Consider the following 21,510-nt stretch of genomic DNA (forward strand, 5'->3'; position numbering starts at 1 on the left):
GACTCGCTCTGTTTCTGTTTTTGCAATTGAATAAGTATTAATTGTTCACTTTACAAAACACATTTTTTCCCTGCCACCTTCTACGAAGTAGGATGAAGAGATACCGTTCCTCTGTTGTTACGAGATTAGTGAGGGCGATCACACTCCGTCCCGATGCTACCGTGGACCCAGAGAGGTATCCACTGGGCTACGTGCCTCTTGATGGATCCGAGTCGGTTGACAGTGTATGGTCTCTCGTAAAAAGTGGCGCCTTCGTTGCCCCACTTAGTAAAATCGAAACCATTCACAGGGCTCACGTGGGGATAAGGTATCTCACGCAGTCGGAGTATCCTGCTCTTAGTAGTATTGACGTTGTGGGTTTGCAAACCAGACTAAAGGAGCTATGTAGTCGCTTGCTTATACGACGTGATTTCTGGGTTCTTGATGATTACAATGACCCCGAGCTTAATTCCAGCTTTGGTATCCAGAATATGTACTTTGATAACTTCAAGTGGTCTCAAGTTTTATGGAGAAGGTTTCAGCAGTATGTGGAGGAGTACTTTCCCGTAGCTGAGCACACCCATTTGACGTACGATGAGTACCTCCAGTTGTTGAGAAGTTTTTCTCACTTTGAACAAGGTGCGAAATTGTTGCCATTACTACCCAAGCGCTACAGAATACATCCACCGTTCGGAGTGCCCGCACTGTCGAGAATTGACATGGAGCCCCTCCTGCTGTACAGTCAGTGGTTGAAAAATTTTAGAGGACCCTTGAAGCTTGACGCGGCTCTCGTAATCAGGAGTGGTTGTGGGGCTGCGGTATTTGCAACAAAGTTAAACGGTGTTCCCATTGTCAGAGGTGTGGATCCAAACCCCAGGGCGGTGATGTCATGTCGTAAAGACGCTCAACGCATGGGGAGACGGTTTGACTCTATTAGTTTTCGAGTCGGTGAGATGTTCCCAGACAAAGATGATGGCAACGGAGTGCCCAATAGCCGCAAATACGATATCATCGTTTTTTATCCTGATCAAGGATGCTACAACTTATTCTTTACAAATGCCATTGGCGAATATGCTCCTGTACTAACCGGATTTGCGGGGACGTTGGAGCACTTTTTTGAGGAAGCGGGGGACTATCTTTCAGACTCGGGCGTTATTGTATTATGTTGCACCAACGTCTATTCTATTCTGAAACCAACTGAGCCGCACCCTATTGAATACGAGATAAAAGTGAATCGGAGGTGGGTGTTGTTGGATTATTATGATATGCCGGTTAGAGGGAAAGGGACCTTATCCCACACTCCGACGGACCATCACTATCGTATTCCTATGGAAATGAGGAAGTGTATGCGAAGCGAACTGTGGGTGCTGCACAAAATGACTTCCATAGCGCACTTTGCACATATTCACAATATACCCGGAGCGCAGCCACCGTCTTGTGTCGTATCGCACTGGAGAAATAAGGCAATAGGCAAGCTGAGACGTGCTGTGCTCAAAGGTCAAGTGGAATCCAGTGGGGGTGACTGGGACGACTACAAAAAACGGCTCGTACACCTACTTCAAGAGCAAAGCGAAAACGACGAAGACGATAAAGCTCAAGCCATCCGGATGGCGATGGACCCAAATTACCCAAAGGAACTCGCGGACCGTGCTAGAGCTGCCATCGAAAAAAATATGGATACTGACAAGGCTTTTCACAACAACGTTGCGAAGGCGTTCGGCGACATTTCGCCGCGGGAACGCTTTGATGCTTGCCTTTCGTGTTATCGTTTTTGAGTAGTAGTTTTATTGTTTTTACTGTCTCGCTGCGGACCGTTGTCGCCAATATCTCACATAGATTCCTTGCGAACTTGTGTAATTAAAGAACTTGTTGCTCATTTATGTTTTTTCTCTCTTATTTTTCCAAACAAAGAGTAACCGAGCCTCTTGTGTTATTTTAAACCTATTCGTCGTCGTTTGTAGTATGGACGTGGTTGAAAATTTTCTTTCTCTTCGCCGTGAAGGTCGTGGCGAAGAAGCGTATAAGATGCTTGCGCCTGGCGCAGCGATGGGCTGCCCATGGGGAGGAATGCACCACGGGGAGACTGTGCAGGAATTACTAAGAGACGAAACCCGGTTTGTTAAGAGAGGGTATCTTGACCACGTGCCCATTGAGAAAATTGACGAGAACACTTTTCAAAGGAAGTTCAAGTGGGATCGTGGAATGTCTGAGTATGGTAATAGTGGTTTTAAGGGCGTAGGCATTCTACCCGTTTGGCGTGAGATATACTTTGTTGATAATGGAAGCATCCGCCTGGTTACAGCCAACAAACAACTTAAGAATCGGTCATTGTGGCACGTGCTTGGGGTTTCATGAGTTCGTTGAGCAGTTGGGACACTTGGAATACACCTGAGCATCTGGAGAGACAGGCATGTGTGTCCCGAACACAACGGATACTTGTCTACGTATCCTAGCGGCAAAGTAGGCGCACTTATGCTCAACGCATGAACTGTGTAAAATAGCGTTTTGTCCGCGTTCGAGCGTCTTTTTTCAGAGATGCGGTAGGCCCTTTCAACGATCAACCATCCCCCCTCTATTTAGCAATGGGTGTGAGAGAGTTGCTACCCACTTTTGTTTACCGTGTTCGTGCTCCATTGTTTTAATTTTTCGAGGCCGGACAGTTTTCGAAGTACTGCGGGGCAAAAACAAAAAAACGGTGACCTTATCACTCTTCCTGTCCCACGACAATTTGTCTGTTTGCCTTTCCGTTTGTTACAACTTTTTAAAGAAAAAAAGCTGGGGTTTTAGCAGGTGCCATGAAACGAAGGAGGGACAGTAACGGTAAGTCCATTGCGGCACTTAGGGCTGGGGTGGCAGCGCTGAGCGTATCTAGCAATATAGCTTCTAGGGAGCTCACCTGTCGTGATTCCCATGTTAAAGCTATATTAGACTTCTTGAATGATAAAGTTCACCCTGTCATGCAGGTTTTCGGTATGCCGGGTACGGGAAAGACAGCGTCAGTGAACCACGCCCTCGCTCTTCTTGCGAGCTCGTCACCAGCAGGGTCGAAGCCCACAGCTGTCTTTCTTAATGGGTACATTATACAAAAAACATCTGATATATACTGGACCTTGAACTCACACCTAAGCAAAACTCGGTTAAAACATGCTGAAAATTGCTTACCGGAGCAATGTCCTGCTCTGATCGAAAAGAGATTTAAGCAAGGTTGGGGGAGTAGCACTACGCCCTTATGTGTGATAGTTGTCGATGAAGTTGACAAAGTCCTTAAAAAGCACAACAAGGCGTTTTTCAGGATAGTAGATTGGTTAAGTCTACCGTATGCGTTTTGTAAACTGATAACAATTTCAAATAGCATGGAACTGGCAGCTGATGCGAAAACGAGAAGTCGACTGGACATAACGAAACGTCTCGTCTTCGAACCATATAGTCTGCCTGAGCTCAAGGAAATTATTCTTCGAAGAGTCAGTCACATCAAACCTACGTTATTTGCAGAGAAAGCAATCAACTATCTATGTAACCAAACTGCATCGCACTACGGGGATGTGAGACGTCTTTTACAATCTGCTTCCTCCGCCATTTGCGGTCTCATGATGAGAATAGAGGAGGGTTACAAGTTGCCGGAGAAGCATGATGGCTTGCTAACTGTAAAGGATGTTCACTCAGTTGTTCGCCAAATATTTCACGATCGCTTTGTTGAGTTTATCCAAACTATTCGTCTTCCCGTAGTGTTTATCAGCGTTGCTGTCATTGCAGTAGAGACAGCAAGGCTTTTTCGAGCGAACTGCGAGGACAGCCGACTACCCATAGATAGCTTGTTTACGGCAACGAAGAGAGCCCAAGAGCGTTTTGGCTCAGTTTTTGCAGACCTACATGCCGTCACTTTGAACTATGGGGCGTACCTAGAAATAGTAGAGATGCTGCGGGAGGTAGCACTGATTGACGTTTCGGTAGGTGAAGAGCGCATTCCCGTCAAAACGGTTCAGTCACTACTCGAGGCCACTGAGAGGGCACACGCGTCAATGCTACAACCATTCCAAACAGTCGTCGATGCATGCAAGCTCCACGATGACTTTGGTACGGGGATATGCCCACTGTTTTCGATATAGTTGTAAAATACCGTCTTAGGACGTGTGTGCTTTAAACGGATTAAAAAAAAAAAGCAAAACAAACCAACAGATCACGCAAAAAAGATGACTCTGTATGTCACTTGAATTAAATACTGTTGTGCGTAAGCGATTTGTTAGAAACGGAGCGTTGTGGCTAGTATGTAACCATTACAATTATTCTTCTTGTACTTTTTCTCGACACTGGAGAATGAGGGGGACTGGAGACTATGACATCTAGCGTAACCGGACCCCCTTCTAGCTTTGCGGCGGCAGCGAAGGTCCTTTTTGACTCTGCGAAGAAGGTGGGGGCTGTGAAACCACTAGGTACGACAAGCAAGTTATACGCTCATCAACTGAAAAAAATTCAAAGCCAAAGCCGAAAGAAGGGTGGTTCCCTGGGAAACGTGTCGTACAATGTAGCTGAATTTCTCGAAGCTCATCGGGCATCCCAAGTAAAATCCTCTCAGGGTCCCATTTTCCATACCCGGTGTGTTCCCCTCATAGATATTCCGCTGAAGAAAACGAAACAAACGGGATCAGGCATGCAGAAGACTTCGTCGAACGAGGCACCACTGTTGAACCTCCATAAGAGGCAGCCCCACCTCGCGGCAACCCCTGATATGTCGAAGGAAGCGGTACCGGTTGGTGGAGTTGCAGGGGTCGGACCACAGGTACCGAAGTTGGCCCCTCCAAAATTGGATTCCGTTCTTCTGCCGAAGGATGGGGAGGCAAAACGACAGCCGTGGGTACATCATACGGATACACACGCAGCGGATCGCACATCGGCGACGGGAGGTGTGTTTTTAGCACCTGAGAGGATTTTGCACGGTGTTGCTCCTAGGGCCACAGTTGTTGAAGAGAAACCACTGTTTGAGAGCCCGTGTGTCACGGAGGCGAAGCCTCTTTCGTTCTTGGACCTGAAGGCGCGGCAACCAATGAAGGAAGTAGTGGAAGTAGTGGACAGACCCATCAAACCATCCGTAACAGTACCGATATCTTCCGGAGGCTCCTCTGCCGCCAGCACCCGGGGCGGGGAGAACGCCCGAACCGAGACTATCTCTGTTGATGTCTGGGAACTGCAACGCGAGCGAGAGCTAGAACAACTGCGGAAGGATCAAGAGAAAGCGGAAAAGGAACGGTTGGAAGCACGACGAGAAGAAGAGCATAAAACTTTGGGCGATGAGTGGGTGCTGAGTAGAACCTTGGCTACTTCTCGACCGCTTTGCGTGGGTGCGGTGAATGGTGCCCTAGAAAAGCTATACTTTTCGAGCGATTGGGAGACCTGCTTTCAGTTGTTCAAGGAACTGGTTTGTGCCCCAACGCCACCAGTTCCGTCAGTTTCTAAGCAAGCGGTTTGTTTGATGGAAAGGCACCTTCGGCGCGTTCCAGGTGCGCGTAGGAACGAACTTAAAGTTGCACTCTCAAAGGAGTTGAAGGAGAGGAAACTTCTTGACGAAGCAACTAGGTTTGATTTGAAACACACGTATTCTGAGGCTTTTCTCCAGGTTTATCGCTCTGCGTCAAGCAGCGTAAAGGATTCATTAGACCTTTGCACTACGGCGAAGGCGATATCGACACTTGTCAGGTCAGGATCTTGGTTGGAGGCCGTCGAAGTGTTTCACAGATCACAGCAACGTTTCTCCGACAAGGGTGGACGACTTGGTTTAGGGTTACTGGCGGAGTCTCGCTCACTGGACGGTGAAGCGAGGACTGCACTTTCAGAGTATACATCAAAAACTCTAACCGCACAGGGGCGTTTTGGGAAGTTACATAGCATTGAGCTTGTAAAGTTGAGTAAGGGCGGTCAGAAGCGACATTTACTGTCACAGCTTATTGAATCTGGCCACGTGGACGAAGTTATTTATGCCGAGCTTCTGCGTACAACGAAGGAAAATGTAGAGGATGTTCTTGAGGAGATCGGCAAAAGGGGACTAAATGTTGAAGATCCAGCTATTCTAGCGGCTTTATGCTGGAGGTCATTTGATGTTGAAAGCCCCCAAGTCCTGTTCCGCGAGATTGAACGGCAAGAGGCAAAAATAGGAATCCGACCGGCACACGTGCTGGCGGCTGTTGCAATGGCTAGGGCTTCGAAATCGGAACACACCCTCCGTTCTACGATTCAGATACTGAAGAAGAAGCCCAACTTTAGGTGTAAGTTCGTACTAAGAAAGTTGTTGCCTCTGTTATACGAAAGGCGGATGAACAGCGAAATCGTGGAGCTTGCAGAAATTTACGCTAGTAACCTACCCATAGCAGTGGCACTGCCCCAGGCTGTTGGATTCATCAATAGCGCCTTAATCGCGCAAGGGAAGAATCCGTTGTCAACCCACCTAGCTAGTGATTTAAACCTTTCTGGCAAAGCAGTGGTGGGAGACACGGGTGATGCGACACAGCTAACAATCCCAAGGGCGCCGGAATCTGCTGCCTCCACAGAGGCAATGTTTCAATGCGTGAAGGAAAGGGATTGGCTGAGGGCATTGGAGCTACTAGGTGCATTCTCATTGCATAGTGCGGGAGACCCTGACGTTGGAATGCGCTCTGTTATGTACAATTGCGCACTCAACGCATCTATGGAGAAACGCGAAATTGTGATGGCGCTTTATAAACAAATGATAGAGAGGGGCGTACAGGTTAATGCGACCACGAGCAACGCACTTCTTAGCTGCTTCATAGGATCTTCTGAATGGGAGGAAAGCATTGAATTCTACAAAAGGACAGACTCGTCGCTGCGTGACGGCGGCACGTATTCTATAATGCTTTCCCTTTTCGGTAAAAATGGAATGTGGAGAGAAGCATGCGAAGTTTTCCAGGACGCACGGGTAGGATTGGCTAAGGCACCTCCGGCAATCTTTAGGCTTGGTATCAACGCTGCGCATAGTCACAATTGGGAAGCCACTTTGAGTATTTTTGGAAACTTCTTGAAGGCGCATGGCATTCAAAACATTAGTGACTCTGTTGTCGATAAGGTAGTCCGATGTCTCTCACAAAACAACAGGACGACTGAGTTAAAAAAAGTGGAGATGGAAGTATCGAAAATGAAAGGAAAGAACAAGGGGAAGAAAAAATAGGTATAAGGCACGGGGCTCATTTGATGTAACACCTGTTAGCGTAAACGGAGGAATGCATAACCACCCCCTTGCCCGTAATCAGTTGGTTTTACACATCCATGCCCCCCCCTTTTACGTAGGTGCACTGGTTAGTGGTGGTGCAACATGTCACCTATACGTACTCTCTGTGGAGGACTCTGCTGGTGCATCGTTGCATTACTTTTGTTCATTTCCTTTTTTTTTTTGCTACTGACGACTAGGTTTAGTAGAACGCAGAATGGCTTTGGTTGGTGGGGAGCACCGCGTAACCGAAGACATCGTTGCGGTGAAGTATCTAGAATCGGTCAGGAGGCTGTACTTCAATCCTCATGCTAAAGACTTAGAGCGGAGAACTGTGCAGCTCCTGGCGCAGCTTCTTGCATGCCCTCCCCACTCCTTGCTGGTGTGGGACTCTCTGAGAAGGACTAGATTGCTTACCACTGTCGCCCGGGTATTAGGGTCGGAGAAAAAGCTTCAAGGTCTTTTATCGGTAGGTGGGAGACCCGAAGATTACTTGAGGGTTGTGGAGCTTGCTTCCAACTCGAGCCCATGCGAATGCATGAATCATCTCACGAAAGGTGAAGACAGCCATACCGAGTTGGAGCCATTCTTCGCGGTCCTTGGTCGGTTAGGGAAGTTGGATTGTGATGCTGCTACCTACCGTGCTTGCTATGATTCGTTTGCGAGGGCAGTCTCTAATCTTCTCTCTGATGCCCGGAACTGTGCTCGTCTCGTTCGAGCAGACATATCACCCATAAAAATACTTTTCAATACATTGAAGGGTTCCCCGTCGAGCAGAATTGACGTTTCCCTTTGTGTGCTACGGGTTATTTTGCAGATACTTTTGCATACGGCCGCCTTTACATGCATTTGGATAAAGGAATTTAGCGATTTGGACGGACCTTCGACGTGCCTGTCCGTGGTTCTTACGTGGTGCGGAACATGCGAAGATCCGAGTCTTCCTCTGAGTACCGAATCTACCGTAGTGTTTGATCTTCTTTGCTTGTTGCTTTCTTTTCCCGGTAATGGACGGGGGCCCAGCAGTGCACTTTACATGTATCTGAGGGGCTGCCACTGGGAGGCTGAGAATCTGGAGGTCGGTCCGCTGGATGATACGGCGACAATAGGTATGTTTGGGCTCAACGTGCTTGTGGAAGCTTGTTCCATCGCCATGAATTTTCGTCCTGCTATCTTTACTCACCTTGCCCGACTCCTCGTCCGGGCGCTGAAGCTGGGGGGCGACGACGTTGTGTCGGCTGGACTCGTGAGTGCAGCACTGGTTGCTGTTTTGAGGCAGTATGCCAAATTTTGTGATGACTGTGATAAAACGATATTAGCTATCGTCCGTTTGTGTGTAACAGTTTGCAGCTGCCACGGGGCTTACGATGCGCAAACTGAAGGGGCTACCCAACTTTGTACGCTAGTGGTAGAGCTCGTATGTGATATGAGGGGACATATATCGAAAGGCACTGTCCGGGCTGTCATGTGCTTAACCAGCCGCGTAAATGCAGAGTCTACGTTCACAAGGCTCTTCTCCGTTCACTTACTCGAGAGGCTGGAAGGGAGGTTAGCCATTTCACAGGATCCCGCTGAGGTGTATTTGTTTCTTCAAATGATGAATGAAATATGTGGGAATGTTCCCGTCCTACGAAGGGAATTCATGCTTACTCTCAACACTCTTTTCCAGCTGTTGGGTACTGAGGCAAAGAACGGCCGCGAGACGCTTATGTTGTGTGTGGATTTGCTCTCGACCATGTGTAGAGATGATGAAGAAACAACTTTTAATATCTATGCCGGGCTGCGGGAATTCATCACACGGAGCGATTTTTGCTCAGTTGATTCCATCCGGCTCGGGTGCTGGGGTCTGCAGGCGCTGATAGATCTGCTGGCGCATGCTTCGTCCTCTTTAACGCATTTTGCTGACTCTGTTGACTTCCTCGTAACGTGCGTTGAGAAACTGTGTGTTGCCATGTGCCGGGCGTTTGACTCACAGATGACGGTTACAGAATGTTTTGGGGTACCTTCCCAAATTTTAGGTCCCCAACCATTGGAGGTAGGCGGCTTCGATGTGAATCCAGGCAGTGTCGTACCGAACGTGTATTATTTTTATTGCCAATTCTTAGTTCTTGGACTCCATGCACTATGTTACATTCAGGCTACATCAACAGGTACGTTCTTCAGGGATCTACCCGCGAAACTTGAACGGGTATTGGCTAGGGGCCCTTTTCTCCGGTGTAGGGTGTACACTTCTGCGGTTGTTCGTGCCCTTATTGCGATGGCATCGTCCACCTCATCTGTTGTTTTTGACGAAGTATTCTTCGCCAACAGAGGTGACTGTGCCCAATGGTTTGCAGGATGGGGTGCTGTGCATCGTCGTTCATGGAGGTTTAACACGTCGTTCGGTGACGTTTCTTTTTTTCACGAGAGGCAGCGGATTGTCCACATTGGGTACTTTTGGTGTCTGCAGCGGCTTCTTCTACAGCTCTCGGATACTTCTCAGAAGTCGATGCTTGGCGCGTCGGTACTGGAGCTTTGGTTCAATGTTTTTTCCAACTCGTCCGAAAACATCTACATCTTGATGGATAGTAAGATGACCCTCACCTTGGCGAGCCTTTGTGCCGTTTCGGCTGCCGATGATTGCGAGTATTCGTTTGAAAGATATGAGATACTTCTTAAAACAATGCATGAAATGGGGGTATACGGGATGGACTGCGCATCCGTACTATACCTTCTCCGGTTATGCTTGTGTGACCGCGATAGCTCCTCTGTCCTGTACAACGACGAGGCAACTGTGAAAGTGCTATCTACTTTAAAGACCCTGTTGCGTCAGTCTCTCCCAAGCAATGGACCGGTGCTGTTTTACGGTGTTTCCTCAGGGTGTACGCCGCGGTCGCACTTTTGCAACAACACTGCGGCTTTACAGGTGAGGGGACCACGCATTGGTGGAGGAGTTGATATCCCTGTTCTCCTTGGCAGGGTGAAGTCTGACAGGTGTTTTTCGTTTGTTCTTTGGTTTCTCCTCGAACCGAAGTCGCCACATACAGTTGAGGAGGTAGACATTATTTTGATGTCAATAGCTTTTAATCGAAACAGCGCATTTATTCAGCTTGTTTACACTGTCCAAGGAACGTTGCACCTACGGGTGATACTGAGGTCGCCTGAAGATCGAAACCAGCAGCAGCAGCGGCTTCATTCTGAATACGTTTTGTTCTCCAATGATGAAATACCAACCAAAAGGTGGTGCATGGTATCGATGCTAGTGTCTCAAAAGCGCACCAAATCATTTGGTAGAAACCCTAAATATTTGCTGAACGTTCAACTTTCATTGTACACAGGGAGTCAAGCCGATGCCCAGCCATCAGTAGTGATGAAGCTGAGTGATATAAGGTGTCATGGAACGTGTAAGGGCGGTCAGTTGCTCCGAGAGGTAAACATGGTTTCGCTTGTCATGACGGATGGACCGCCAACTAACTATCCGCGGCGGTTTCTTTTGGGTTCGCTTGGCGCGTTCGGTGGAGTGCTCTCGCGGGTTGAGGTGGAGATGCTCTTTGCCATGGGAAGTGACTCCTTGTTTTCACTCCATTTCATGGACAAGAAATTTGTGAATAATCTCTTTCCGGCGCTGGCCTACATGTCTGAGAGAAACCGAGGAAAACACGGGGCGCAGCTTATGCGATTGGCAGTGCCGTGGTTGGCGCAGGGTTACGCCAACGCGGAGAATGCCATTTTGGCTTCTACATTCCCCTTTGCAGTGTATCAGAAAAGGGAGCGACAGGTGGTTGTCGCTGGCGTGCGCAACGGCGACCTCTGCGTCGAGTCGAACGCAGAATACCTTCAACCCACCAATGACAGACCAAAAGTGCAGGGCAGCGGCGCTGAGGAGACGCTTCCACCGGCTTCTGCGCGGTCAGTAAAGAGTGGAACCCGGATCCCTGTACCGATTTTCCTGGGCGTGCGCTCCGTGTCCGATTTGCAGAACTCTGGGGTTGCGGGGGAAGACATGTTAGCGCTGTTGAATGCGCCACAGTTTATATGCAGCACGCCCCTGTATTCCATTTTGGATGCGCTAGGTGGTCCACCTTTCTTCTTGTGTTTTTCCTCCTTGCAACTTCCCCACTCGGGGGCATTCGAGGAGGCGTGGGAATGTGCATGCGCTGCAGTTAAATGGCACACAACTAACAATCTACTTTGCCCTAAGGCCCAACGTGGGGACGCCCATCTCCTTGCGTTAGTCAAAGCCTTGCTTTATCATCGGATACATGTATCAGAGACAACGGCATCCTCCTTGTGCGATGTTGTTGGTGACCGACTCATCACCCGTATGGATATTCTACCACTTCTTCTTGAGTTTACTGTTTGGGCGAGGGATACCGGTGCTTTTCGCTTTGTTGTGGGTAAATTGCGTCAGTATATCCTTGACGATGTGTATGGCCGTTTCAACAGACAAATACTTGGTGCTGGTCGTCATATTGCGTCAACTGAGGGCGAATGCAATGCTTTGGAGGAGTTTCTTTTGCATCTTCACATACACTTTTCAGAAGGCATTGTTGGTAGTTGGGATACCTCTCTCATTCCCTTTGCCACAGAGTTTCTGACGGCTCTGTGCCAAACGGCGACTCACGCGAGAAGGGTTGTGAAGGCGGCCACTGCTCTGCTCGCTTTGGACAAACCCTTGACGTCCGCGGCGATAGAGTGGGTGATTGGCCTCTTAGAGGCTGTGTTTTATTTAATGAACGAGAATGTTATTCTTTGTGGAGATGAATCTGCGAGTTTAGCTGAAGACATTACCGCCATTTTTAAGTCTTCACACGAGGCCGTGCGTCGCAAGGCACTGTCTTTGTTTTCACGCACACCAATGTCTAGGACCCAGTTAGACGCCGTAATAAGCCAGTACATGGTGAGGGGAGTCCTCTCTTCGGTTGACGACTTGCTCTCTGAGGAGGAGTTTCTTACTATTGTGGGGATCATTGAACGAAGCGCGGCCTCAGGTGACACCACTCGAGCTCGTGGGCTTCTGTATTTTCTCGTCACACTTCTTTCCCACGTCCCAAATGAAATTCGGTTGGGTATCCTGTCACTGCTCGAGGAGATAACGTGTGAAAGAGGCGCATTTGAGGGTGGGCTTCTTTCTCCTCTTGACACCGGTGGGTTCCCTGTCTCTCTGTTGTATGGCCGCTTGCTGCACGTGCTGCATATGGTAGAGGGCAATTGCTCCTCCTTGGTTGAGTCATTTGTGAGGTTGGTGATCCGTATGTGTGTGGGAATGGTTTCGGTCTCGTGTGAGAGAAATGACATGAATTGTGGCCATCTCCTAGGTGAAGTGGGTCTAGCCTCTCTAACGTGTGTAGCGTCGATATTAAAACGTTCTGGACGTGAGGGATCGCTTGATGCTTGCATCAGCAGCGCGTTAATCCGGGCTTACCGGTATTCATCTGAAGTGTTACGTGCCTACAGCATGCATCTTGAGAAGGGAACTGCTACCGGAGCGTTTCTGATGAGCTATGTTTCGTTCCTAAAATCCACTGCAATTGTTGTGATTCTTCTAAGTTGGTGTGAAAGAGACTATCGGCTCTCTAGTGAGGTGAAAGTAGAAGATGAGAGTTGCGTTTGCCATGCGGCGGCGGAGGCTTACTTGGCTCAGTTTTCGAAACCTATTCATTTTGGAGACCACCACCTTAGTGCCCGCCTCTGCATGTCATTTTTTGAAGGTGGGCAAAGGTTATTTTTCCAGTTGCAGCAAGCTGGCACCACTGGGCTTCACGCCAAGCAAGTAAAGCAGATCTCTCAGGAGTTACTGACACTGCAATGGAGAGTGGCAGTGACCCTACTAAATGACGCAGACACGAGCGGAGAAGATCTTATGAAAGAGCTTGCTCTTCTATATGTTGCAAGTAGCGGCAGCGCCAGTTACGGCTTTAAGTTTTCGACTTGGAAGGAGAGAGAGAGGTTGGTTGAACCACCATTGGGTTCCGACTGGAAGCATTTGCAATTCGCTCCCGGTGCTTTAATTACTGAGCTTCTGAAAGTGGATTATGAGAGAGCGGTGAGGGAGAGCGCCCCATGGCTAATCGTTTCTAGAGGTGCATCAAGTCTTCTTAGTGAATCTCGGCTGGAGAATTCTAGTCGATACAACATGGCGGTGTCCATATGCCGTCTTGTGCGGTACAACAGCGGTATTTGGTCTAACGTGAAGGGGGGGTTTACTCCATTGTCCGTTGCGGAACTGGATTCGAACATCAAAACGAATGCTATGAGTATCGGAGGTGCCGCCTTAAAACCTCTACCAGAGGGGGGTGATGGTATTAGCGTACATTGGGAAGTGGAGTTTTCGCGTAGTGGTGTGGCTTCGCTGGAAAGGTACATCAATGATATTCACTCGACTGCACTTTCTTCACTTAATCAATGTAGTGAGCGGTTTGCTCTTCTCCTTTTGTCGGTAAGTGCTGAACAGGCATTGCAGCATCGGGAAAAAAGTGGACTGGCTGTAGAGCAGTACTGCCGCTCCGTTTTGCGGCAAGTAGCTTCGCATCGAAAATGTATCGAGGGGGAAAGCAAGGCAGTACTCGCTGCATATGCAGCCTATCGTTTTTCGTTAACACCATGGTGGGGTCAAAGTGTAAATCTCTATGTTGCATCCCCTGTGCCCATGAACCAGTGGGAGCTCGACCGTTTTACGGGACCTGAGTGGCAGCGCATTCGCTTTCGTCGCTTTGCACATGCCATGAGGGTTAAGCATGTGAAGTCCAAAGGCGATATGCTCCCATACGTTTATCGAGGTGACATTTCTTACCCCGATGACACACAACTGTTGGAAATTTACTCTGTTACGGCCGTTCCACAGTTGATCGGAGTCCACTGCGATGGACCTCAGCCTTTTGTGGCAAAGTGTGTCTTGGTTTTGCCCATGGACCGGGTTCCCATTACGCTGTACGTGTCGCCACATACCATTTCTTACGTTCACGACGAATCAGAACCGTCCCCAGATGCCACAGAAAGGGGGGTTACAGCGACACAGGCAACGAAGGGCAACGGAGGCAGTTGTTTTTCAGGTCTTCCGTGTATCTCTGCGTCGGCCGACCAGGAGTCTGACACGGTGGCTTGCAATGGAGATGTGCGTCGCTACCAGAGGGTGTTTGCTGTATCTTCTTTACGGGCAGTTTGGCCACGCCGTAATTTGCTTCAGCCATCTGCGCTTGAACTCCTTTTTTCGACTGGTGAAAGTATATTTTTGGTTTTTCATTCTCAGGACACGATGAAACTTGTCTCTGATATCGTCACTACCGTTGCATGTCCTTATCTTGATAGGGCTCTGGTGTTAACGGAGGCAAACTTGAAGATGTGGTGTAATTGGTGGCGCGAAGGACGCATCACCAACTTCCACTATTTGATGTACCTCAACTTTGCCGCGGGTCGGAGCTACGGGGATATGCGACAGTATCCGGTATTCCCGCATGTTGTGGCTGACTTTTCGTCACTCACGTTGGATTTGACGTCACCATCCACGTACCGCTGCCTCAAGAGGCCGATAGGTGCTCAAACCCCGGAGGGCATCCAAAGGGCAGCTAAAACTTATGCGGAGACCTCCACGGATGTGGGCATGGCTGTGGAGGCATCGTGTTGCGGGTCGCCTTATCACTACGGTTCCCACTACTCACCCTTAGGAGGCGCTCTTCATTACCTTGTTCGTGTGCAACCGTTTTCAGACTTTTTCATGAAGATGAATTCCAAGCTGGACGATGCGGGTCGTGTGTTTGATTCTGTTGGTGCAGCATACGCGATAGCAACCTGTGGTAAAGATGTAAAAGAACTATTACCAGAGTTTTACTGTTTGCCCGAGTTGTTTGTTAATGCTAACCGTATACCATTCGGAACGAAGCAGGACGGGGAAGTCGTTAATGATGTGCAATTACCCCCTTGGGCGTCTACCCCTCGCAAGTTATCACAGACACTCAGAAGAGCACTGGAGGGTTGTTACGTCTCAGAAAATCTGCACTCGTGGATAGACTTAATATTTGGTTTCAGGCAGCGAGGAAAAGAGGCTGTCGCAGCACTGAACACGTTTCATCCTCTCACCTACGAGGGTTCTGTGAACCTCCCAAATATCAGTGATGACGTTCTCCGTTCCAGTCACGAAACACAGATTGACTGCTTTGGGCAAACTCCACTGCAGCTGTTCTCCCAGCCACACAAATCACGGCGGAAGATAGCAGATATCACGTTCCGTCAAAGCCCATGTCCTACCCTCCGCTGCGATGCATCAAATTTGGCCCTTTGTGTTCTGCTGAACCCGGGACGACTCATCCCTGCCGGCGTTTGCAAACGTAGCTGCGGGACCACTGTTGTGTTTCCCCGAACGAAGCTGAACGGCATCGGAAGCAGTATTGATGAGGGCACCGAACGCAAGGCTCAAGATGGCCAAGTGCGGCCCTTGGTGCTACCGAAAGGTGTTTTTCCGTTCACAGTGGTTCACGAACAGGTTAGGGATTGTCTTCGTTACAAAGGCAGTTGTATTGTTTTGGTCGATGGCAAGGATGCGTCACACCAGACACGTTCATTTCATGTCGGATATGGGGAAATAACAGCTCTAACGGTCGACTCACCAAATGTTTACGTGGGGATGGAGTCTGGAGCCATTCACATGCTAACGATGACGTATGACACTTTTCTGGAAGTTGAGTTGACCTTTCGTGATGGGAAGGGAGTGCGGCTAGGTGGGGAGGAGGTATTCCAAAGGTTTCTACAGGGTAAACTCAATTTCACTGAAAGCCGCCAGACAGCTTGTCGAACTTTGTGTGTGCTTTACGGTCACACCGCACGCGTGACTGCCCTATGCTTGTCCAGCGAGTGGGGCATTTTGGTCTCATCCTCCGAGGATTGCAACGTCGCACTGTGGGATACGGAGCGCCGTGTGCTAATTCGTACTATCCCCAATCATCTCATGTCACCAGCGTACTCCAAATTTCCGATGAAAAGTGTCATGAACCACCGACTACAGGGTAGCAGTGGGTCGTGGTATTTTGATCTCATCACTGTGAACGCGAAGCATGGGGACATTATTTTAGCGGGTGGTTCGCTCGCTGGTTTGCACGAAGTCCGACGGTACTCCATCAATGGTGAGTTTTTGGGTTTCTACTCGCTGGGGGAAACTCCGGCAACTGCCATTCTTTCAGTCGGTGATATTGTGTTTGTTGGTAGAGGGAGTGTAGTTCACATCTTGAAGGGGAATAGTTTAGAGTGGTCATGTGATCTTATCCATCCTGGGATCGAAGACTGCATCGAGTCGTTGGCTTTGAGTCCTAATGGTCAATCTCTCGTTGCTTGTGATCGGAGGGAAAATCTTGTTACATGGAAGGTAGCACCGCAGTAACCCATTGAGCTGGCCGCGTGGCGTATTCAGGGACGTTTTTTTTTTTGTGTGTGCGTGTGCAGGGCAGGTGCGCGTGCATGTTTCTGGTGTCGAGACAAGGCGGTTCTGTATGTGGATGCAATATTCCTCAATCGCCATTACTCCCTAACCAAGTTAAGTTTGCTTTTCCCTGCTTTACATACACCAACCTCCGCCCTTCTTTGTTTGTGGCGCTACTTTGTTGTTGCGTCGAGTAGTTAATTTTCTTTGCTTCGGTGAATGATGCTAGGTAACTGGTTGTGCGGGCGAGTTGTGTTGTTTCTTGAACTTTTCATCATCGGCCGATCCTTGTCCTTTTGTGAAAGTGTGAGTATTCGCTTTGTTGTTGCGGAAGCGTCTGCGCGGAGAAACGATTAGTCGAGTCCTACGATCTAAATGTTATCAATGCCGATGACCAGCGAATATTTACTGTGTGTTGTCAGTGTGAAGTGTACCATCATTTCTCCCCTTATTTTTTGTCGTTTCTTTGTTTAGGGCCCTGCCTGTCGTCTGCTTGTGCCACTGTGCGTGTGCGCGAATCTGTTATGCCAAATCGTTCATTGTCAGCTTTTCTCCTGTTATCTAATGTAGCGCCATGCCCGTGCTCCCGCCGTGGCGGCAGCGGACCTCCATTTTTCACCGTTCGGAGGGTCGTGTACAAAGTGTTGACGCGACGAGGATTTCTCTGGTGGCGGCTGCAGGACTTGTCGCTTCACAATCAGCTACGTTTACCGTCCTCTATTTGTTTCTTCCCGAGGGACTGGCAGGTTTGACGCATTTGATGGTTGCGGCGGTGCTGTTCAACGCATTTATGTTGTGGAATTGGGGGTCTGATCCGGGGTTTGTGACTTCTTCGGAGGAGCCTTCAACGGCAAGGGAGAGGGCGATCCGTAGATGGTGTTCTGTGTGTCGTCTGTTGCAGCCCCTGCGGACCAAACACTGTGACAAGTGCGGCAGATGTGTCCGGAAGTACGATCACCATTGTTACTGCATTGGTGGTTGTGTTGGCGAGTTCAATCATGTGCGTTTCGTTCTTACTTTGGCGTCTGCAGTCCCTTATTTTGTCCTTCTACCACCGGCACTACTTAAATGTTTTAGTCTCGGGGATATCATAGACCTCGACCGCGTCATCAGTAGGAATATCGTTCCCTTTATTTTTGTTGCATACACCACCATTCAATTGGTACTTGTGCTCTCTTTGCTTGGGTTGCACTGCACTCTGTTGCTCAACAACAAGACAACGTGGGAGCTCTCTTCCAGAGGCCGCATCACATATCTGGATTCAAGGGCAGCGAACCCCTTTAACAAGGGGATTGTGCAGAATGTTTACTTTCTTTTTCGGCGGAAGCCCATAAACTGGTATTCAGTATTGGAAGAGGATGAATGTGCCCTCGTCTAAATAATATTTTTGCCTTGCAATTTACTTACGCCCAGCGAGACCTGGACATGCCACTCTGTCGTGCTCGCCATGGAATTCGTGCTAGTGGCTTGTAGACTCGCTGCTCTATGTTACTCAAAACATATTGATGCTTGCGGATGCCTTTTTCGTGTGAGGGGGCGGCCCGTGTTGAAACACAACTGTCGTTTCCATACGTCGTTGAGAAAGTTTAATACTCTCTTGCTGGTTCATATTTGGTGTCCCAAATGCGCGCCTTTATGTTATACCCCTCTCAGCGTTTTTGTTTTCGCGAAGGTTTATCCTGATTATCATTTAGTTTACGCGTTTGTCACCCCTAGATATCTCATGGACTGAAAGGGATAGAAATGAAGAGCGAGAAAAGGGGTTTCTCGTTTCCGAATTTTCGTCACATCAAGTTGAAGGTCGCCTGTGCCGCACTCTTCCCGGTTAAAAAATCTATGTTGTGCCAAGCCATTCACTGGCAGCTGAGGTGCTTCCCAGTAACGCGTGAGCCTCGTTGGTTTTCTTGGCTCAGCACCCTTTCGCGTAAGAGGTCTTGCAACCCAAATTGTCACCTTCAACTCCGAATACAGGAACATACCAGCGTGTGGTGCAAACCCACCATCTCAAGAGAAGAAAGGTGACTTCCCGAGTAATCTGGAGAGCAGACACCCTGAGAGAGATTATGCCACTTGACAGCTGCATCAGAATAGCCACATGGCGCCAGCACACTCATGGGAGATTTGTGGTTATAATTGATATGCAAGACTGCCATCCCGGAGGAAACCGTTCGACCAGTGTCTGCATCTGCCGCAACCCACCATGTCCCGCAAACCGTTCACTGTATGCCACACTCCTCCACACAGCGTGGCGTTCTAACGCATGATACAGGGTTGATTTCGGACGGACAAGCGTACAAAAAAGAGATACGTTGAACGATGAAGATGGACCGCAGCTCCAGTGATGTACTGTCAGTGTCAGTGTCAGTTCTGTTGGCTGACGGTAACGGGTCAGTACAGCACTGTAATGTTGGCTTCCCTCCATCTGATCTTGTGGGTCCTCATCAGGTATTTGAAAGAGTCGAGCTTGTCGTGCTCATTAAAGGTCGTCATGGGTAGAAAGAAGTGATGGACGCAGCACACTAAGCAAAACGCCAACGAGCTGGAGAGGCCATCAACACGCTCTCTCGGTCTTCCTACGTACACACTAAATAACACAGGACAGCCAGTAGAAAAGCAACGGGCACTTAACCGTGAGTCTTTGGAGTTAACGCCTGGTAGTCGGTTAACCTCCATTACTAAGCACCCGTCAATATGCACATTTAGCACCTGAAACCTCACGCAGCGCATCTACGGACGAAAAATCGCCCCCCAAAAGCAGCTCCTCCACCTGCTCCATTCTCCCAGGAAGAAAAGGTACTTCCACTGCCTCACACACTTGCTGCACTGTACGCCCTGACTGTGGTGGGTACAACAGAACGACATGGCCCTCCTTCCCCATCCGCCCGGTGCGTCCCGCACAGTGAACAAATACAGAAGCTGGTGGGCATTCACCAAAGAGGATAACGTGTGTAACTTCATTTATGTGTATCCCACGACTAAGACTGTGGCTACTCACACCAACCAGTAGTAACCCTGTGTTCAACTTTTCGATAGAGCTGTTGTCCTTCACATAAACGTCCCCTTTACTTCTGCAAATGCGTTTTGGTTTTCCCTTTTCCGGGTCGAGTAACGTCTCTAATGGTGCTGCGATCTCCCGTTTGCCATTCCACCGTAACCACTTTTGTACCTCTGGGCTAGTGCTCTTCAGAGTATTTAATTGGTTAGTGACACTCCCCACCTCTTCCTGGGTTGTAAAAAGAAGTACACGCGGATTCGCCTCCTGTTTACATATTAACCGTAATATGAGTTCAAGAGAACGAGGGAGCGGATATGAGCGAGACTCCGAATAAAAGTAAAAGCTGATTGTTTGAGGAATAGTGTGCTCTACGAAGCTGGTAGTAAGCCTAACTGCTTTGTCATTTCGCATCCACATATTAAGAGCCTGCGCCGTACGACCATCTATAGTCGCACTGGCTGCAACAATCTGAGCGGGAACCTCTTCACGACGGCTACGAAACAAGCGATCAACCAAGTTAATCCCACTGATGTGTTGCCGACCAAATCGGATGTTTCCAAATAAAACAATGTCGGCTTCATCCAAAATAACGCAGTCCACCTTTCGCCGCAGTTTCTCCCCAAGCAAGGTTGGACTGAAACGTAGCACATCGGCAACTCGCTGCGGGGTTCCCACCAACACATGAGGTTGAATGTTATGTAGCTTGGCCAACTGCACTTCAAGCGTTATACTCTCGATAGCAACTTGAACAACCTGTTGAGTGGAGCCACAAAAATGGCGCAACCACTTGTCATATTGAAGAGCCAATTCCTGAGTTGGGACAATAATGACAGTGTGAAGACGATAATTGATATTTTCACGAATTATTCGATTGGCACAGGCAAGTGCGATACCAAAACTCTTTCCCGTCCCGGTTTCCGCGTGAGCGATGACATGTTTACCCTTCAGTAAGAGAGGAATGAGAGCTCCTTGTAACTCTGTGAGACGCCCGATCCCCAGCTTCTTCAGCGCCACAACGAGTGAAATACATAATCCGGCCCCACGCGGAGCCGTTTGCGAAAAGAACAAGGGATGCGCCTCGTTGTTATTAGCTATGTTCGCCGTCGTTGGACTTAACATTTGCGCAGAACCAAGTCGAAGTTGCACTGTCCTATGCCTCTGGGAGGCACCTGAATCCCGCGTCGCATCACGCGCGTAGAAAAACTTCTGGGATGGTGGAAGGTTAGCCGCATGCGCCTCACCACCCTGTCTCATATAGTCATCGAGAAGTGAACCAGCCGAACCGCCATACGCCGCCCGGGAACCCTTCAAATACTTCAGATATCGCACCCCAAAGGTTTTCATTAACGTTAGGCGGGTAAGCGAGGACGACACCTAAATGCATATAGCAAAAAAAATACTAAAATCAAAGCAGACACTGAATATAAGGTAAGCTGTGATGGGGGGGGGGGGAGTCCAAGACTCCTTAAAAGTTACCGCATCCAACAGCATACGGTATTCAACACAAGCTAATTAATTGAAATGCTAAGCTCGAATTCAGCATGGAAATAAGTTAATCAAACAATATAACCTCAATAAATTTATGTATGTACATGTATACCAAACAGCAAACCTCATAAAGAAAGTTTCCCTGTCAGCTGAACGTGTACAACAACTCGCAAAAAGGGAAACTACACACTGTCAACGGTGTCATCACCCATCGCCGGAAAAAAAAAATTACACCATTAGTAGGGAAAATAATCGAAAATGGGAGTGTGGGAGGGGAAGCCGGGGCAAAACGAAGACACTAGTAGAAAAAAAACACATACCCCAACTACAACACAAATTATAACCAACAACAGCATGAGTTGAAGTGATACCGACAGCCCAACCAAGCATCCGTAAATATATCTATTAAACAACTGTGTCAACCCCTCACAGTTCTCCCCTCTTGTTCAC

General features: G+C 48.7%; 7 protein-coding genes across 7 annotated transcripts; 6 read left to right on the top strand and 1 right to left on the bottom strand.

Moving 5' to 3' along the window:
- Nucleotides 1–92: 92 nt before the first annotated feature.
- Nucleotides 93–1,754, top strand: TEOVI_000240000 (uncharacterized protein; the record flags this gene model as incomplete). Its single annotated transcript, XM_067225483.1, has 1 exon — nucleotides 93–1,754. The coding sequence occupies one exon, from the start codon at nucleotides 93–95 to the stop codon at nucleotides 1,752–1,754; it is 1,662 nt and encodes a 553-aa protein (XP_067081584.1).
- A 187-nt stretch (nucleotides 1,755–1,941) lies between these two features.
- On the top strand, nucleotides 1,942–2,334 carry TEOVI_000240100 (uncharacterized protein; the record flags this gene model as incomplete). Its single annotated transcript, XM_067225484.1, has 1 exon — nucleotides 1,942–2,334. The coding sequence occupies one exon, from the start codon at nucleotides 1,942–1,944 to the stop codon at nucleotides 2,332–2,334; it is 393 nt and encodes a 130-aa protein (XP_067081585.1).
- A 440-nt stretch (nucleotides 2,335–2,774) lies between these two features.
- TEOVI_000240200 (origin recognition complex subunit 1 (ORC1), putative) lies at nucleotides 2,775–4,085 on the top strand (the record flags this gene model as incomplete). Its single annotated transcript, XM_067225485.1, has 1 exon — nucleotides 2,775–4,085. One exon carries the CDS (start codon nucleotides 2,775–2,777, stop codon nucleotides 4,083–4,085), a length of 1,311 nt encoding a protein of 436 aa, XP_067081586.1.
- A 227-nt stretch (nucleotides 4,086–4,312) lies between these two features.
- On the top strand, nucleotides 4,313–7,153 carry TEOVI_000240300 (mitochondrial edited mRNA stability factor 1 subunit; the record flags this gene model as incomplete). The annotated part of the gene is made up of 1 exon (XM_067225486.1): nucleotides 4,313–7,153. One exon carries the CDS (start codon nucleotides 4,313–4,315, stop codon nucleotides 7,151–7,153), a length of 2,841 nt encoding a protein of 946 aa, XP_067081587.1.
- A 256-nt stretch (nucleotides 7,154–7,409) lies between these two features.
- Nucleotides 7,410–16,538, top strand: TEOVI_000240400 (neurobeachin/beige protein, putative; the record flags this gene model as incomplete). The annotated part of the gene is made up of 1 exon (XM_067225487.1): nucleotides 7,410–16,538. The coding sequence occupies one exon, from the start codon at nucleotides 7,410–7,412 to the stop codon at nucleotides 16,536–16,538; it is 9,129 nt and encodes a 3,042-aa protein (XP_067081588.1).
- A 613-nt stretch (nucleotides 16,539–17,151) lies between these two features.
- TEOVI_000240500 (DHHC palmitoyltransferase, putative) lies at nucleotides 17,152–17,955 on the top strand (the record flags this gene model as incomplete). The annotated part of the gene is made up of 1 exon (XM_067225488.1): nucleotides 17,152–17,955. The coding sequence occupies one exon, from the start codon at nucleotides 17,152–17,154 to the stop codon at nucleotides 17,953–17,955; it is 804 nt and encodes a 267-aa protein (XP_067081589.1).
- A 1,308-nt stretch (nucleotides 17,956–19,263) lies between these two features.
- TEOVI_000240600 (ATP-dependent DEAD/H RNA helicase, putative) lies at nucleotides 19,264–20,916 on the bottom strand (the record flags this gene model as incomplete). Its single annotated transcript, XM_067225489.1, has 1 exon — nucleotides 19,264–20,916. One exon carries the CDS (start codon nucleotides 20,914–20,916, stop codon nucleotides 19,264–19,266), a length of 1,653 nt encoding a protein of 550 aa, XP_067081590.1.
- Between the last annotated feature and the right edge of the window lie 594 nt (nucleotides 20,917–21,510).

Source organism: Trypanosoma equiperdum, assembly GCF_001457755.1.
Source record: "Trypanosoma equiperdum strain OVI genome assembly, contig: ctg_549, whole genome shotgun sequence".
NCBI lineage: Eukaryota > Euglenozoa > Kinetoplastea > Trypanosomatida > Trypanosomatidae > Trypanosoma > Trypanosoma equiperdum.